The 19,196-nt window shown below is 47.5% G+C and overlaps 1 protein-coding gene across 1 annotated transcript; it reads right to left on the bottom strand.

Annotated features, from left to right (window-relative positions):
* Positions 1 to 768: 768 nt before the first annotated feature.
* Positions 769 to 7,422, bottom strand: LOC124690917. Its single transcript, XM_047224239.1, has 6 exons — positions 7,381 to 7,422; positions 6,782 to 6,843; positions 5,410 to 5,467; positions 5,281 to 5,323; positions 1,427 to 2,271; positions 769 to 1,287 (listed from the first exon to the last, which is right to left on the bottom strand). Exons 1-6 carry the CDS (start codon positions 7,420 to 7,422, stop codon positions 769 to 771), a joined length of 1,569 nt encoding a protein of 522 aa, XP_047080195.1.
* Positions 7,423 to 19,196: the final 11,774 nt, after the last annotated feature.

Here is a 19,196-nt window from a genome sequence, read left to right as displayed (position 1 = left end):
CCAAAATTTATTCCGAAAGAATATTCTCATATTTGCTCTTAACTACACTCTGTAGGAGTATTTCATCATACATCTTTCTGGTGATGGAGGAAATAGTAATAAAAATCATACAAGACCATGGCATGCCAGGGAAGAAGATGACCTTACCACCGCTACCAGTTCCTCGGAAGTCCAACTTCTGCAATTGGCACCTCGACTTTTCATTGTTACCGAGCCACTGAAAGATAAAATCATGTCTCATCGGACCTTCACAACAGTTAGGAGCAGAAGCTGCACACTTAAATTCTATAAGGACAGAGGTTCTATTCAGTAAGTGTCTGGGTCTAATTTGCTTCTATCCACTGCTAATTTTTGCATGAAGTGCAAATGATGAACCGATGAATCTAATTTCTGTCTCAACATAAGCTATATAGCTCGAGATAACTGCATGAAAAAGGACATGTCCAGTAGATACTAGAAGAACATTATTCATGGCGAATGTTGATTGTTACATAAGCATTTACTACACAACCCCAAAAGAAAAAAGAGCACTTAAAGAATAACCATAGATGTACGTACCATATCTGTTTCATTCTCACAAAATATTAAAGAGTTATTCCAACTAGAAGGCACACAAGATAAATTTCATTCTCACAATACAAGCTTCAGTTCAGGGGAAATAACACACACGCGTTCGCTAACAACTACTGGAACAATACAAGCTTCAGTTTAAACCACTGGAAGATTGATCGTGGCAATGCCATGATATATTATTGATTCATAAAGAACTTAAGACGGGAAGTGAATCATAGCAGGGGAAGCCACCATCGTTGGCGTCGCTGCAATCTTCTTTCTCAATGAATCCTTCTCCTCATCTGTTTGTGGATAACTCGAAGGGAGAGCCTCCATCTGAGGAAACTTCTCAGCGCAGATCTTACACACCTTCCTATCGTGCAGAGAAATCTCTTGGATGTTTACTGCAGTTTTCATGGTGCGCCTGATGTATGACGTGAAGTTCTTGTCGGACTGGAAGCCATATATGGTTAGCTTGCGCAGATTCTTGTGCTTGAAATTAATAGAAGATGGCTCCCACTTCACATCTGTTTTCTTGGAGAAACTTTTTTGTGACTCCCTACAACACTTATGATCCCACACTGTGAAGCAAAGTTCTTCCAGGCATTGTGCAGCTTCAAGAAAAAACATTGTCCAAGCGAAATCACATTCTTCAGGAAGATTGTCAAGATTCACCGTGCGTAGTTGAGCGAGCACAGGGGCAAGCACCCAACGGCATTCTGGTCGAACCCAAATCTGTAACATGGTAAAACAAAGTAATAATGAATACAAGCTGTTCATGAATTGCACCCTAAAGTGATAGAAAAGACGCACTTAAGTAACTACTGCTGCATATAAACGTTGACAACAACACAGAGATGGTTGGAGTGAGTACCTTCTCACTGTGAAAATTCAGATACAGATCACGCACAGTATGGACATTTGCAAGCAGCTGACTTAGCTCGAGGGTTTTGTCTGAAAGACCAGCATTAGTGAGGTTTAGCTCCGAAAGCTGAGGAACAAAACCAAGAACCAAGGGATTGTCATCACAGGGCCAATAATTATAGGTCATCCGTTGGAGCTTTGGTAGATAGCTGAGCTCCACCGTTTTGAATTCCCCAAAGGTGATGGTAAATTCAACAAGTCTAGCATGTTCTACATGCAGCACGGAACATATCCCTGCGTCGCACTCTACAAAACACAGTGATTCCAACCGCTTGCAAGTGACAAGGATGTTGGTTATGTCTAATTCTGCAAACCTCATATTCTGCAGATGCAATCGCGTGAGACCAGCAAATGCATCTGGACAAGCATGGAGAAAATTATTCAACTGCGCAGCAAAGAGCAGGAGATAGGCCTCGGTGCAATTTTGAAAATCCCTTGGCGTCAAGATTTCAAACTCAGCTGCATCCAGTTTCTGGGTTGCCATGGCGCGGGCAACAGATTTTCCAATGGAGAGGCAGCGAGAAGGACTCAATAAGAATTTGACCTTCAGCTTGTGGATGGTGATCTGTGGAGACCTTGCGCTAAGGATCTTATCTGTCACATCAGCTACGACACCATTCATTCGAACCAAATCGTGAAGGCTGAGATCAATGACTATCTGCGAGAGCATAGTGGGCAGCTTCAACAATTGTCTCGAGAGGATGCAGGTTCTTACAGCATCAAGTGTACCCACCCTCTCCAGAATGTTGAGGAGCAAGTCATTGGGCAGTTTGCTTAGCCTGTCCCCATTGTCAGCTGCTATCTGCATCTGCATTTAGGCAGGGGAAGAACTTATGCATCGGTGATATAGATTGATAAATTGACTTACATCGAAGGAAAAATAACAGTAACAAAACACAAGCAACGGCTTACATCACGGCGGCGACCCCTATTGGACTTCATGGTGAGTCGATGACCAAAATGCAAGAAGAAATATTATTCTTGAAACCGATGTTCCGTCTACACCTGGGATGAGCTTATTATAACCTCCTCCGATCCTCGAGGAGGAGACGGAAACGGAGACGGAGGAGGTTTCCTAATCCTATTCAAGCTGGTGCACAATTAGGAAATCGACTGATTTACTGTACTATCATATGACAAGAGGCGGACATATAAAAACAGCTCCTTTTTTCTAATACAACCCGAGATTGACCCCTTGCTTCTTTGAATCCGAGTGCACGAAGAAATTGGAACCTGTTCCCTGCTTCTTTGGATCCGACTACCCAACGAATTTGAGCTTCCCTCATCCCCACCGGAGGGGCGGTCGCCGCCACCGGGCGCTGGGGTGAAGGGTGGGTGGGGGATGCGACAGTGTTAGGGCAAAAGATGGACGGAGAAGGCATGTTGAATATATCTGCTCTGGTGGATCAAGTAAGACTTTGGTTTGGGGCTTTGGGCTAAGCTCGAAACATGGGCCAATTAGCCTATTTCATCACAAGGGTATTGCATCGCCTGAAGGCGAACTGGGATGCTCCGGCCCATTAAGTCATTTGATCGCTTAAAAAGGAAGGTGAGCGCGGCAACAAGCCGCGCCCGTGGACGATTACATTACTTTGAGGCGTGTGTGTTTCAACATGGTAAGTGGTCTTTTTGGATAAGTGTGTCTAGAAGAAAGATAACTCTAGGGGATAAAACTCATTGCAAATCGAACTCACTGTACTTCATGGTTTCAAATACAGCAGATTATTTTCGTGGTAAGATGTACTCATACGGAGAAACACATATATTTTTCTGAGCCAAGCATTTATATTTTTGTAGTACATTTGTCAGGATGAAGTGTCAGGGTTAGGGAAACATCAATGGCCGTAGAAAATGCTACTCACATCAATAAAATACTGAACTGATTTGAATTTGAACTGTTAATCTCTAGTTTGGGTGAATACTTGACCATTAGTGCATTTATTTAAGAGTGATGAGGAAGTAAGATATATGTGGTAGGGTAGATCATTTAGGGGTGCCGCGTCGGTGTTTTTATCCTTTAGGGGGTTATGGTCAGCATAAGCAAATTCATGTATTTATTTAGTGGTTTGCATCAAGATAATTGTATCTCTAAATATTTGTTTGAAATGAGAGGAGCTGCATAATGTAAGTGTGGATATTAGTGAATAACAACACTTAGGCCTGTTTGGTTCCCAACCACACTTTGCCAAGCCTAACTTTGGCAAGTGTGGCAGCCACAAAAGTGTGGCTAGGATTTTGGAAGCCACAAAGTGTGGCAAAAGTTGGCAAAAATTCAGTCAATGACAAGTGGGCCATATGGATAGTGAAGTGTGGCAGCTTCAAAGTGTGGCAAAAACCAAACACATGCCAAATTGCCAAACTTTGGCTTGGCAAAGTGTGGCTGGGAACCAAACAGGCCCTTCGATAGTGGATTATATCATGTGACATGAGTCGGCCCATATATATACACTAGATCAGGCCAAACGGTAGTAGCGCATGTATGTTTCTACTGGACTAATTTAGGTGGTACCGATAGATTGTTCTTAGGTACTCTTTGATTATATAATGGTCAGAGTGACATTACATATAGGTAGATCATCTAGTGATTCTAGTCTAGATCGTTGCTTATGTGCATAGGTAGCGGGCTGTTGAGGTGGCGTGCCTCTCCATAGCCTTCATTGTTATCTTCCCCATCGGAGAGGACGACAATGGTTCCCTTCTTCGGCCCTAGGAGAGCGGGAACCTGTCTAGGAACAGTGATACTGGTTGGCGCATAAAGCGACATGAGGAGGGGGAGTGTTGGATCCGCAGGGTTATCCTAGGAAATCTCGGACTTGTAATACATTATAGTAGGTGGTGCTAGATATTTGTGTCAACAAAAAATCTATTGAAAGAAAATTAGATGCAGCAAATATGATGTCTTATTTTTTGCAAAGCGGGATAGTAAAGGCGATGTTGGGCCTCTTTGTCCCATTTGAGCAATGTCTCAAATTTCCGCTCCAAAGAAAAAAGAGCAATGTCGCTATTTTTTGTATTTAAAAGTACACCCTAGAACGTTTAGTGAACGGTGAAAAGAAAAAGAGGAAAGAGAGAACACGGCAGCTCTGTCGCTGGAGCAGAGGCAGGTGTGAGCGGAGTTCTCTCCTGCGGCGAAGGCCGGCGGTGGCTGGCCGGAGCCCTCTCCTGCGCCGGGTAGTGGAGGCATTTTAGGGGACATCAGAGGCCCTCGCGGGAGCAGATGGGACGCGAGCAGAGTCCTCCCCTGCGGTGGGGGCCGGTGGTGGCTGGCCGGAGCCGCCGGGCATGGCGGTTGTTTGGGCGACACAAGGGACGCTCACGGGAGCTGACGCGGTCACGTGTCCTCTTCTGCGGTGGGGGCGGAAATGGGTGCTGTGGGTAGCCGAAGCCGTATCCTGCGGTGGGGCGTGGGGGTGGTTCCGGTCACGCCACTGGCGGCGGTGCGGTCACAGGGCGTATGAGGGAGGCGCAAGATGGAGGCGTCGCCGATGGCAGGAAGGAAACCGGTAGGCGGTAAGAACTTCCGGGGAACTGGAGTACCGAGAAGCAAATCGAATCTGTAGTCGATATGCAACTAACTAATCGGTATGTTCCTCTTTCCTGCGTCACTGAAAATAATTTTTCGTATGTGCTACTGGTATCTATAGTTAGTCCAGCTATCTTGAGATTCCTCTTTCTCAATTTCACAGAGAAAATCGTTGCACTTCGAGTTCTGTATCTTAAGTTGATTAAATGCACTGAGTTACGTTCTCTGTGCACGTCTCTGTGGGAAAGACCAAGTAATTTAGAGCAGAGACCTGGGAGTACAACTCACTGAGGCTTGAGAGATGGTAGCTCTGAAAGAGGCTCGCTGTTGATGTCTACACAACAAAATTTGAAGAGCTCAAGCTTAGGGGCGATCCATCTTAGAACTTGAACGACAACACGTCCATTTACCTGCTGCAGCTCGAACCAGAGCATACCACCACGCTGGGGAAAGTCTACAGATAGAAACCTAAGACAAACGTAGCAGGTGAGGAACACTTTTTTTAGGAACACTATTTCAAACACTACAATGAAATGTCATCCCCTGGTCCATCAATCATATGATCAGATCCGTGCATGAACCGATACCAATCGAAGGAAAAATGTAGATGCAGCAGAACATATATCGATGTACTTTCATCAAAAATGAGCATATCTATTGGGTGCAGCAGCGTACACACATATAACTGATCTGAAATACAATAATACATTGGTAATACTAAACATGGTATATGCAGAAAATAATTCAGATACATTGGTCAGGCGCGACCTATATAATTAACCCTATGAAGAAACTGAAGCTTCATTCTTCCAGCATGCCCAGCGATGGGACTTTGCTTCTACTCAAGATCTAGTTCATCAGAGGCACTGATACCATACAAACAGAGTATAACTTGATATGGTAAGAACTTTGTTCTGCTCAAACGAAGTGGTGAGGACTAATATGTCTTTGACTTTGTTCTGCTCAAAAAGGTAGCAACCAAAAGATTTGAAGTCTTTGTGCGAAGATCGAATTAAATCAACAGAATCTAGACCTCAAAATTAGGTACGAATTAAATAAAAAGAATGTAGACTTCAAAATTAGATATTTATACTGAAATTCAAAGCCGTAAGGAAGACTCATTGTTCCCTTTAATTTTTGTAGCAGCAACATCGAACCATGGAGACAACTAAAAGTTGAGTTTTCAGAAGTTATTGTCAGAGATCTTTTGTCTGCGCTGCTGTAGATTTTACTGCTACATCCTAGATCAACTAAAACTTGATCAAAAAAGCATGTCAAATCATAGGATGCCATCAAAGTATGTAACAATACCAGCTACCAAGACAAAACACAATTCACATGATTTGTGACCTTGCAACCAATAATTAATTAGATTCTTCTTAGTAAGAACAATAACTGGTGAGATTGTTCTACAAAACATCAAGCTGCAATCACTACTTGAAAACAGGAAAAAAGAAAAGCAACTTTATCAATAAACAGCAGTAAAACATAAGATGTCTGTCTGCAATTACTTAAATGCTAACATGGCATTGAAAAACATGTACAAACTGCAACTATAATTATTGGACCATACCGTTGAGAAATTCATAGGACCAGGTTTAAGAAATTACTAAGTATAATTTCTTGAGTTTGGATTGCTTATCCTCTGTTTAGGTACAAACAGCCATCAGACCACAGTAGAGCCCTTCAGACATACAAACCAAAAGGTCAGCAAGATCTGATTATCATCTGGTATTTTCAAGATGTGCATATTCTTCATAAAACTTATTTTGTCACTGTCACCTGCCCAGTACAAAATATGCCTGCTCTCTACTGTCATCCAAGAGCGAGCTAAAATTCTGAATCTAAAAAAGTATTTCAAATCACAAAACCAGAACTCATATGATAACACTAAAGCTCGGCAAGATCTGATTGCTATCTAGAACAACTAAATTAACGGAGGTATGAAATTTTTGCACTTAGCACTCGAATTACTCATGTGTGTCACGTTTGCGCTTCTACTCTGAACTTTGGGCTTGACCTTCACTATTTTGCTTCAACAATATTTTCCTGAGATTGCACATGAATATCAATGAAGGATCGAAATTCTTAACAAACACCTTGCAATCCATGGAGATCCTAACTCGAAATAAAACTCAAGTTATAGTGAAAGTGGATTTTTTTAGTCATACACTAAGGAAGAGCAGATAAAGCAAAAAAGAAATAGCAGGATGGCCTCTATATAGACAACCAAAAGGAGGACAGATGTAAAATTCCAGAATAAATCTGCTGCTTAGATAAAGAACCAGATACCCATACATATTTCTGTAGTATATGCAGGCTCTTTAAAACTTCAAGTAATAACTGATGTCGTGCTAGCCCTAAGGACCTAAGAAAAGTACCATGGGAGAACTACAACTCAGTGCAGCATCATGTGCTACCATTGAGGATCTCTCTCTTGACCTACCCGCCAAGCACATCCACCACACAAGAGGACGACGGCTGCATAGCCGAAGGCGAGACGTGTGGCGACTGGCGAGGCAGCGGTGACCAAGGCGGCAGCCGCATCTGCTCGCCCGGCGTGAGAGACCTTGTTGAGTGGACACCGCCTGGAGGTGCTTTCCAGCGTCTTATGGAGGCGCGAACACCAAGCTGATGGAGGAGAAGGTGAAGGACTGACGGACGCAGGGAAACCACTCACTATCGTCGTGCCGTCGAGCCCCAAGCACCCAACTCTGCGGCCGAGGGGATTTCTTTTCCCTGAGGCCTTGTTTACTCCTAGAGTATTTTCATCCCCTAGGGGTTTGGGGATGAGAGGGGATTGAGTGAAAACCCCTGTTTCACCAAATCCCCATTTTTCCCCTAATTTCCCCTCATTTCCCCACACCCTCCCCCACAGCCTCTAGTTACTTTGTTTTGGGGGATGAGAGGGGATATGAGAGGATTGTGATCAGATAATAAAAACTCAATCTTTGCATCCCAAGAAGTGATAATGGACAATCAGTAAATTAAAAACTTTGGCTTTAACATAAACTTCGTGTCATGCAAATTTGTCATGCGATTATCTCAAACAAGAACACACATACAAATAAATGCTCGACCCAACAGATGAGCAACCGTCGCCATAAACTCATTGTCATACAGTTTGACAGAACATTAGAAGTCATGTCGCGCTCGCCGCCGAACGCCGGAAACCACGCCGCCGCCAGAGGACCTCCAGCTAGAAATACACGCAGAGGTAAAATTTAGTACTGATACATCACTTACAGATAGTTCACTAGGGAGCATCCTTATAATTTACATACACGCCAAAAGTTAGCTTCAGGGCACAGATTCATGTCGAACTCATGCTATTCACCGGTCGAAAACCATTCAAATGATATTGCACATCATAGCCAAAATGGTCTACCAGTGGTCAAATAAGATGCAAAAATGCAAAGGCCAGACAAGAAGAGAGGCCCAGACTACAACAGTCAACCTACGCAATCCTTGTAGTCATAAACGAATCTAATACAGAGCATTTGGACAGTGGTTAAATCCTAGGGTGTGCTTTGTTATTCTCACCAGCATAAATCTTGTAGAGTAGGAACTTCAGATTTAAGTTAGACAACCAATTATTCTAAACAACTTTCTAAGAAAAAAAGGCACACATAGTTCTAAACATCAGTAGCCATTGTTCTCCAGTAGCAGTGTTCCTCAAGAAGTGAGTACATGATCAGAAACAAATCTCTACGCGGACTGAACAATCAGTATGCATGTACACTGTGTGTGTGCAATATCTGCAAAAGGTCTCTTAGTAGGCAGCAAGCTATAGCTCCCCGTTTCAGTACTCAGTAATGGCAAAACAATATACATTCTTAAGATTTGTCAGGTAAAAAATCAAGATTTCCATTACACGAGCAAATTATCAATCCAATTAAAGAGTCATCAGGCCCTGGATATCAGGTTCGTTCAACGCCATGGTTGGGCTCCAGTTTTCAGGCATATCCTAGGGTGTCTCAGTTTAGCTCACAAACATGATTATGTTTCCAGTGAACTTCTAAACTGTACTCCAGTTTCATTAAAGAAAATGGCAATGTAAAGCTCCTTTTACAAAACTGATTGAAAAACCAAAGTAGTCCAAACACATCTGATTCATAGGACATCGGAATACTCTGAAGTTATGAAGTGGAACCAAACAAAAAATGTGCCACAGTACATGTGCTCTAGTTAGGGTCATCGAAATCAAGCCAAGATATCTAGCAGAGGAGTAATAAAACATACAATATAAGGATTGGTGCTCATCTAATGTAACAGAGCTAGGCATGATAACTTAAACATACCTCAAGTCAACTCTTGCAGCTCACCCCTAAGCCACATGATAGCCGACTCCTCGTCTTCAGCGACCCAAGTGAGGAAGGTCTCGCGGTTTTCAAGACTTTTGAAGACTTTTGAAGCCTTAACTCTCTCTTGACGGGTGAAGTCTTGGATTTTGTTTACAGCTGCAATGCACTTGGCAATGGAGAATGTACTCGACTCGGCCTTCTCATCCTCTGCTTGCTTTTCTTTCATCTTCACATACCTGTCTACTACAAGGAAGGTATGTGTATGTCCCTAAGCTGAAAAAGCCAAGATATATTATTTTATAGCCAAGATTAAATTCATATCAAATTGAAGAAAAGAACCATCTACAAGTATTTTCGTTTGAAACATCAGACACAGGTTGCTTCTTAATTTGAGGTACATAAAATATATACTATTTCTATGTTTGTACTTTGCCGTTCCTAGGCTGGAAGATCTTAGTTATCGACAACTATTGCAGACTACAGTATGATAACAGAGCTAGGATTCATGTTACTCTACCAGGCATCATAACATATTAACATTTACCAAGCCAATATTGAGTAGCATCATACAAAATTGGTCAAGCATAGAGCGAGATGGAGCAAGTGCAAAATCTGAATTCATGTTACTCTACCAGGGTACCAAGACATGGTTATCAAACTATACAACGTTCGGCTCAACCATCCGGAGAAGAAGATACCGGTGGCGATGCCTTCCCCTCCATCCTCCCTTCCTCCATCCGAGACCCTCGTGGCACCAGAAGTGCTGCTCCCTTCCCTCCCGCCGCGCACGACGGCCACGCACCTCCGTCGCGGAGCTCCGTCGCGGACGGCGGCGACACCAAGAAACCCTAGGGAGAAGGGGAAAAGGGGAGGGGGCGCGGTGACTCACCGGAGACCAGTCGCCGGAGGAGGATCTCGTCGGCGCCGTTGTGCTTTGCCCGCCGCCGTCGCCTTGCCGCCGTCGCCTTTCCCCGCCGTCGTCGTCTTTCCCGCCGCTATCGCCTCCTGTTGCCGTCGTCGCCTCCCTCTCCCTTTCCACGACAAAAAACACGAGGGTCGACTCGTGGCTGAGAAAACCCGAAGGTAGGGCTTAGCGGGTCTGGAAATTTTGGGATGGGCCGGCATATCACCCAAATATACCTGCGAAGTAAACAAGGCCTGAACGATGGGATTGGGGAGGAGCCGACAGAGATGAGGATTGGGCATTTGGGCAGGGGATAACGATGGCGTGAGGTGGGATGCTCGGTGCTTTGACCAGAAAAGAAGACCGACGGTGGACAGGTACCAACACAGACCCGTACGTGGCAGTAAGGGCATCTCCAACCGGGCGACCCAAACGGACGCGCTGGGCCGTCCGTTTTGGGCCGTTTGGGTGGCCGAACGGACACCCGGACAGCGCCCCGCGTCCGCGTGTCCGTTTGGGTCGCACGCTGCGCCCAACGCAGCGGCCACCCAATTTGGCCATTTGGCCTACTTCTTTGGGAAATAGGCCATCTGGCCACAGATACTTTATAAAACAATGTCTAAACCTAGAATAATATCTCATAAACATGGAATAATATATAACAAATATAAAATATAGCAAATAGCATAAAATAGCATCAAATGTAGCATGATAAATCAATTAAAATGTGCCATAGTTTGAGAAAAATATAAAAATTACAATTGAGATTGTCTAACTCAATTTGGGCGCTCGAGGATCTCCTTCTGCCTCTTCTCGAACCAAGCTCTCTTCGCCTCACTCATGTTGGTCAAGTCGGCGTTCATGATGAGGTTGTCCTCGGCTTGGCGTTTGAGCTCAACTTCCTGCGCCTTCATCTCCATCTCTTTGGCCCTTGCCATTGCTTTGAGCTCAATTTCCTTCGCCTTCATCTCCACCTCTTTCGCCCTTGCCGGTCTTGTGAGCTCAAGTTCTCTCTCTTTGAGCTCAAGTTCTTTAGCTTTGGCCTGGGCCTTGACCTCTTCAATCTCAAGCTTCTTCTGCTGGACATCAAAGAATTTCTTCCTGTCCTCTTCTTTCTCCCGGTGCCTCCTCTCATCCCTCTTGTCCGTGGACACCTCTCTATCCGCATGCATCTCCTTCAAAGTGCCATACAATAGTACGTTGGAAGCATCACGCTTCATGTCGGCTTTGGTTGACTTGTGGCCGCGTGGACGACTTGCACGAGAAGCGGAGCTACCGCAAGACTGCCCACCATCAAGGTCAATGACCGTGGCATCTTTGGCGGGGTTGTTGCCAGTCAAGGTCGCCATGTACCTATAAATCTATAATATCTATAAAGTTCATCCCACTAAAATGCATTTAATGTTTGCAAGCTGCAGTTTGGTGCATCCACGTCACTCCTATAATTCATATTCGTCAGATTTAAAATCAATGGTGTAGTTCCGTTGGACCGCAACTTCAATCCATAGGGCTTGCCAAGCCATCTTCTCATGCGGTCCGGCTTCCCGTCTACATGTAACGGCGTTGCGTCCCATCGTCTTCTCTTTAGTACATCATCCTTGCCAAAAGAAAAATTCGGAGCGCATCGGCCAGAAACGCCCGTGGTTTGGTTTCCATTATTTTAATGGTTGCTGCCGCAATTAATTGTGGTGCCTCCTCTAATAGCAAGTACAATAAAGTCTAGTCAACTGGCTACAAGGATTAAAATGATATATTTGTGTCTAGTTGGAGGAGAGAGAAGAGGAGAGAGAATGTGAGTGGGCTCTTATGCAAGAGCTAGCTCTAGCATGTGCTCCTAGGCAAGGTGTGTGAATAAAAGGTGGGCCATCCATTGAAAAAGTAGTAGATTTTAATAGCCAACTATTGTACTTGTTGACTACATGTTGGCTATAGATGACATGGCATCTTGCTTATAGCTAACAACCGGCTATATTATTGGAGTTGCTCTAATGATCCAACAATTATATTAGCCGTTTGCCCGCTTCCCTTCCCTGATCCAATCTCTCTTTTGGTACCTATCGCCATTGCTGCGCCCCTCAAACTCGATACATAGATGTTGTTTCTGACGTCTCCTCCACGAGTTGATTACCTCTGCTTCATCTTGCCGCTACAGCTCGCATCAGTCATCCTCAACGAAGATGACGTCCTTCTCACTGAATCTAACCGCCCTCATGGCGGTCGTGTGCGGTTCCTCATTGTTCGAGTCCGTGCCAAACCCGGTTGAGTTCTCCAGGTGGCTACCGAGACTCGAGAACACACCAGGATACCACCGTGTGCAGCCTTGGTCAGTATATTGCCCTTTCCAATGAGTTCTCATACATTTACGATGTCCTGACCTCTCCATATCCCCATAGGTACATGCTCTCTTCCTTTTTGATTTGTTCATCTATTAAATTACACCAGAACACCCAAAGAGGTAGGCAGAGTCAAAGCAAAAGAACCAAGTGTGCATCGGATTGGATGCGGAAACAATTCCGAAATCTTCATTGTGCAAGATCAAAACAAATAGTAAAGACAAAGCTGGCAAAGTTGCATACTAATATAACATGATAAGTTACCGGTATATCATATAAGATACCGGTATGATAAAGAGTAGCACAACCAAAAGACTTGAAGTATTTGATTACACCTCACACCCGGCATACCGGGGGAAATTTACGGCAATTGTTTTGTCTTCAGACAGACAGGTACATCAAACAGAGTGAGATATTTTAGGCAGCAGGACCTTCCGGGGCTTGCTCCGGGACGGCGTCCTCTTCAGGGGCCTCCTCCTCATCCTCGTCGGCATCTTCCTCCTCCTCATCATCAGATATTTCATCCGCTAAGTCAGCGGGAGGAGGGATGAAGGTGCTGGTAGCAGCGGACTGAGCCACCCGGTACGCGCGATCCTTGCGCTTGGCGGTCTTCGCAGGGTCTGTGTCGGCGGGAGCACCGCCGCGCAAGCTGTGGAGGGCGTCAAGGTCCAACTCCTCGTACCAGGAGCAGGCAACGCGAAGCGCTGCGTCAGCTTCGGCACGGGCAGACGAGCGTTTCCACTCGCTGAACCTCTTTCCGGCATCCCTCAGGCGCTGGGCGAGGACCGTCAGGTTCCCGGTACGGCCTCCCGGGCCGGAAGGAATTTAAAGACCTGCATGGCCACTTCTGGCACGTCACCGAGATGCCGGTCGACAGCCTTCATGTGGGAGACCCGGGCGTGCAGCGCGACGAGATGCTCATATGGGCTCCATGGGTCGTCCGGATTGCCGGTAGCTTGTTCGGCCCGCAGCTCCATCACCCTTTTGTGCGCCTGTGGCTGGGAGTCCGGGAAAAGCCCTAAAAGAGAAAAGTTCGGTATAAGGACACATTGCCGGAAGATATAAACTAATAAACGAGCAAGAAGAAAAAAGAACTTACTGAGCGCCAGCTCATCGGCTTGGATGATCATCCGAATAAACTGGGCCTGGTCCGCCGCAAGGGTGGCGTTCCGGTCCTCAGCATCCTTTAGCAGCCTGGTCTCCTCCTCAAGCTCCTTTTGCAGCTGCCTGCTGGCGTCGCTGAAGTCCTTTAGGGCTTCATCGAGCTTGGTCTCACCGGCAGCCCTGGCCTCCTTAAGCTCCTGCGTGTGCCGGAGTTCAGCTTGGATGAGCTTCTCCTTCAGCTCAGCGGCGATGCTACACTGAGCGTCCAGAACCTTCCGGTGCTCGAGGGCAAGCCGCTCCTTTTCCGCTGCGCTCCGGAGGGACAAAAGTTTAGTACAAGAAGCCAAAGTGCTCAGATGATAAGCGAAAAATGAACAGGCAAGCGTACCCTTGAGGGCGGAGAGCTGGCCGGTAAGGTCCTCGAGCGAGGCTTCCGGAAGGGCAGCTGCACAAGGAACTTATGACAAAACATTGTTAAAAGTAAACCGGTACAGAATATGCCAGCGGAGAAAAACTAACCTTGGCATCTGGCATGGGCCTCGGAGAGGTGCCGGTGCTCCCAAGAGCTGCTTCCGGAGGTCGAGGGTGCCCTGTACAGATTAAAAGTTGCGGTTAAGCTATGCCGGTTTTTTGCAGTTTCGCGCTAAGTGCTGCGTGCTTAACGCGAAACTCGGGGACTAGCTATGCCGGTTTTTCGCAGTTTCGCGCTAAGTACTGCGTGCTTAACCCGAAACTCAGGGACTAGCTATGCCGGTTTTTCGCGGTTTCGCGCTAAGTACTGCGTGCTTAACCCAAAACTCGGGGACTGGCTATGCCGGTTTTCTGTTGCTTAACCCGAAACTCGGGGACTATGAGGATATATCTATAAGTTGAGAGATCGAAAACCGGCACTGTTGGAAAAGAAAAAAGTTTGAAGTTTTGGGTGTGGAGCTTACCACCACATTGGCGCTGGCGTCGTGCCAGGCCGTGTCGAACTCCTTTACGGCACGCTTGAGCCGGCTAAGGTGTTGAGCCGTGCTCCGCGGACCGGAGTTGTCCACGACCGGCAGCTTGTCCTTGCCGAGGCCGCGGGTAGCGACGGACAGGTCCGCCCGGTTCCATTTCTCCGCGTATTCGCGCGAGAGGACCCAGTGTCAGCCTCGCCGCGGTTAAGCTCGACAATCCGGCCCAGCTGAGCTGAAACCTTTCGCCGGCGGCGATGGTGGCGCGTCCCGCGTGCGGCACCAACGACTGAGAGCCAGAAGGGGGCGCAGTCGCTGCGGTGACCGCTGCAGCAAGTTGTTGAGCGGTGAGGGCCGCGCCTTCCGGGCGAGATGGCCCGGGGGCGGCGGTGGCCTTGCCGGTAGGAGATGCCCTCCGTTCTGAAATACTCTGCATTCTACGCCTAAAATTTGTTCTGAAATACTCTACATTCTAGCTTTTAGTCAACAAGAACACGGAAAACGAAGTGCTCCTCCATTATCTATTGGATATCACTATTTTCAATGTAGTTTGGATTGGTTGTTTACCAATTTAGGTAGTACTAATAAATACATTACTAATTTGTCTGATTTTTCCTAGAATGTAAATTAAAAGAGAAATCCGGGAGTATGTAACAATAAATCTATAATATCTATAAAGTTCATCCCACTAAAATGCATTTAATGTTTGCAAGCTGCAGTTTGGTGCATCCACGTCACTCCTATAATTCATATTCGTCAGATTTAAAATCAATGGTGTAGTTCCGTTGGACTGCAACTTCAATCCATAGGGCTTGCCAAGCCATCTTCTCATGCGGTCTGGCTTCCCGTCTACATGTAACGGCGTTGCGTCCCATCGTCTTCTCTTTAGTACATCATCCTTGCCAAAAGAAAAATTCGGAGCGCATCGGCCAGAAACGCCCGTGGTTTGGTTTCCATTATTTTAATGGTTGCTGCCGCAATTAATTGTGGTGCCTCCTCTAATAGCAAGTACAATAAAGTCTAGTCAACTGGCTACAAGGATTAAAATGATATATTTGTGTCTAGTTGGAGGAGAGAGAAGAGGAGAGAGAATGTGAGTGGGCTCTTATGCAAGAGCTAGCTCTAGCATGTGCTCCTAGGCAAGGTGTGTGAATAAAAGGTGGGCCATCCATTGAAAAAGTAGTAGATTTTAATAGCCAACTATTGTACTTGTTGACTACATGTTGGCTATAGATGACATGGCATCTTGCTTATAGCTAACAACCGGCTATATTATTGGAGTTGCTCTAATGATCCAACAATTATATTAGCCGTTTGCCCGCTTCCCTTCCCTGATCCAATCTCTCTTTTGGTACCTATCGCCATTGCTGCGCCCCTCAAACTCGATACATAGATGTTGTTTCTGACGTCTCCTCCACGAGTTGATTACCTCTGCTTCATCTTGCCGCTACAGCTCGCATCAGTCATCCTCAACGAAGATGACGTCCTTCTCACTGAATCTAACCGCCCTGCATGGCAGTCGTGTGCAGTTCCTCATTGTTCAGGTCTGTGCCAAACCCGGTTGAGTTCTCCAGTGGCTACCGAGACTCGAGAACACACCAGGATACCACCGTGTGCAGCCTTGGTCAGTATATTGCCCTTTCCAATGAGTTCTCATACATTTACGATGTCCTGACCTCTCCATATCCCCATAGGTACATGCTCTCTTCCTTTTTGATTTGTTCATCTATTAAATTACACCAGAACACCCAAAGAGGTAGGCAGAGTCAAAGCAAAAGAACCAAGTGTGCATCAGATTGGATGCGGAAACAATTCCGAAATCTTCATTGTGCAAGATCAAAACAAATAGTAAAGACAAACTGGCAAAGTTGCATACTAATATAACATGATAAGTTACCGGTATATCATATAAGATACCGGTATGATAAAGAGTAGCACAACCAAAAGACTTGAAGTATTTGATTACACCTCACACCCGGCATACCGGGGGAAATTTACGGCAATTGTTTTGTCTTCGAACGGACGGTACATCAAACAGAGTGAGATATTTTAGGCGAGCAGGACCTTCCGGGCTTGCTCCGGGACGGCGTCCTCTTCGGGGGCCTCCTCCTCATCCTCGTCGGCATCTTCCTCCTCCTCATCATCAGATATTTCATCCGCTAAGTCAGCGGGAGGAGGGATGAAGGTGCTGGTAGCAGCGGACTGAGCCACCCGGTACGCGCGATCCTTGCGCTTGGCGGTCTTCGCAGGGTCTGTGTCGGCGGGAGCACCGCCGCGCAAGCTGTGGAGGGCGTCAAGGTCCAACTCCTCGTACCAGGAGCAGGCAACGCGAAGCGCTGCGTCAGCTTCGGCACGGGCAGACGAGCGTTTCCACTCGCTGAACCTCTTTCCGGCATCCCTCAGGCGCTGGGCGAGGACCGTCAGGTTCCCTGGTACAGCCTCCCCGGGCCAGAGGAATTTAAAGACCTGCATGGCCACTTCTGGCACGTCACCGAGATGCCGGTCGACAGCCTTCATGTGGGAGACCCGGGCGTGCAGCGCGACGAGATGCTCATATGGGCTCCATGGGTCGTCCGGATTGCCGGTAGCTTGTTCGGCCCGCAGCTCCATCACCCTTTTGTGCGCCTGTGGCTGGGAGTCCGGGAAAAGCCCTAAAAGAGAAAAGTTCGGTATAAGGACACATTGCCGGAAGATATAAACTAATAAACGAGCAAGAAGAAAAAAGAACTTACTGAGCGCCAGCTCATCGGCTTGGATGATCATCCGAATAAGCCGGGCCCGGTCCGCCGCAAGGGTGGCGTTCCGGTCCTCGGCATCCTTTAGCGACCTGGTCTCCTCCTCAAGCTCCTTTTGCAGCTGCTCGCTGGCGTCGTCGAAGTCCTTTAGGGCTTCATCGAGCTTGGTCTCACCGGCAGCCCCGGCCTCCTTAAGCTCTCGCGTGTGCCGGAGTTCAGCTTGGATGAGCTTCTCCTTCAGCTCAGCGGCGATGCTACACTGAGCGTCCAGAACCTTCCGGTGCTCGAGGGCAAGCCGCTCCTTTTCCGCTGCGCTCCGGAGGGACAAAAGTTTAGTACAAGAAGCCAAAGTGCTCAGATGATAAGCGAAAAATGAACAGGCAAGCGTACCCTTGAGGGCGGAGAGCTGGCCGGTAAGGTCCTCGAGCGAGGCTTCGGAAGGGCAGCTGCACAAGGAACTTATGACAAAACATTGTTAAAAGTAAACCGGTACGGAATATGCCAGCGGAGAAAAACTAACCTTGGCATCTGGCATGGGCCTCGGAGAGGTGCCGGTGCTCCCAAGAGCTGCTTCCGGAGGTCGAGGGTGCCCTGTACAGATTAAAAGTTGCGGTTAAGCTATGCCGGTTTTTTGCAGTTTCGCGCTAAGTGCTGCGTGCTTAACGCGAAACTCGGGGACTAGCTATGCCGGTTTTTCGCAGTTTCGCGCTAAGTACTGCGTGCTTAACCCGAAACTCAGGGACTAGCTATGCCGGTTTTTCGCGGTTTCGCGCTAAGTACTGCGTGCTTAACCCAAAACTCGGGGACTAGCTATGCCGGTTTTTTGCAGTTTCGTGCTAAGTACTGCGTGCTTAACCCGAAACTCGGGGACTATGAGGATATATCTATAAGTTGAGAGATCGAAAACCGGCACTGTTGGAAAAGAAAAAAGTTTGAAGTTTTGGGTGTGGAGCTTACCACCACATTGGCGCTGGCGTCGTGCCAGGCCGTGTCGAACTCCTTTACGGCACGCTTGAGCCGGCTAAGGTGTTGAGCCGTGCTCCGCGGACCGGAGTTGTCCACGACCGGCAGCTTGTCCTTGCCGAGGCCGCGGGTAGCGACGGACAGGTCCGCCCGGTTCCATTTCTCCGCGTATTCGCGCAGAGGACCCAGGTCAGCCTCGCCGCAGTTAAGCTCGACAATCCGGCCCAGCTGAGCTGAAACCTTTTCGCCGGCGGCGATGGTGGCGCGTCCCGCGTGCAGCACCAACGACTGAGAGCCAGAAGGGGGCGCAGTCGCTGCGGTGACCGCTGCAGCAAGTTGTTGAGCGGTGAGGGCCGCGCCTTCCGGGCGAGATGGCCCGGGGGCGGCGGTGGCCTTGCCGGTAGGAGATGCCGGGGGAGCTGACGGCGCGTCCTTCGGCGGCGAGGAGGTCGCTGGCGCGGAAGGTTCCGGCGCAGCCTTCGATGGGGAAGCAGCAACAGTTTTCTTCTTTTTCTTCGGAGTGGGAGGAACCGGAGGTTCCGCCCGCTCAGCGTTTTCGTTGCCGGCGCCGATGTTGCTGGCGCCGGTGTCTTCAATGTCTGGAGGGAGTGTGAAGTCCTCGTCCGCGCGGTGGTGAGAAGGTTCAGGGGCCGCGCGCCCCGCACTTGTGTTGCCTCCTCGAGGGGAGGCTGGAGATTTGCCGGCACCCGAAGGTACCAGACTTGTTTGGTAAGGAGGGGAAGTCCTGGCAGCGCCGGCAGGAGCTTCCGGCTGCATGCCAGGCGCACTCCTGGAGAGCGTCAGAGGCGCCCTGAAAAAGTAAACATATGGAAGTTAGTAAAAAAGCAATGAGCAAGGAAAAACTCAAATGGAAAATAAGTAAACCCGGAGTCTTACCCGGTAGCAACCGGCA

The sequence above is a fragment of the Lolium rigidum genome, chromosome 2 (genome assembly GCF_022539505.1).
Source record: "Lolium rigidum isolate FL_2022 chromosome 2, APGP_CSIRO_Lrig_0.1, whole genome shotgun sequence".
Lineage (NCBI taxonomy): Eukaryota > Viridiplantae > Streptophyta > Magnoliopsida > Poales > Poaceae > Lolium > Lolium rigidum.
Note: the sequence above shows the minus strand (reverse complement) of the source record. Positions and strands in the feature narration are given on the sequence as shown.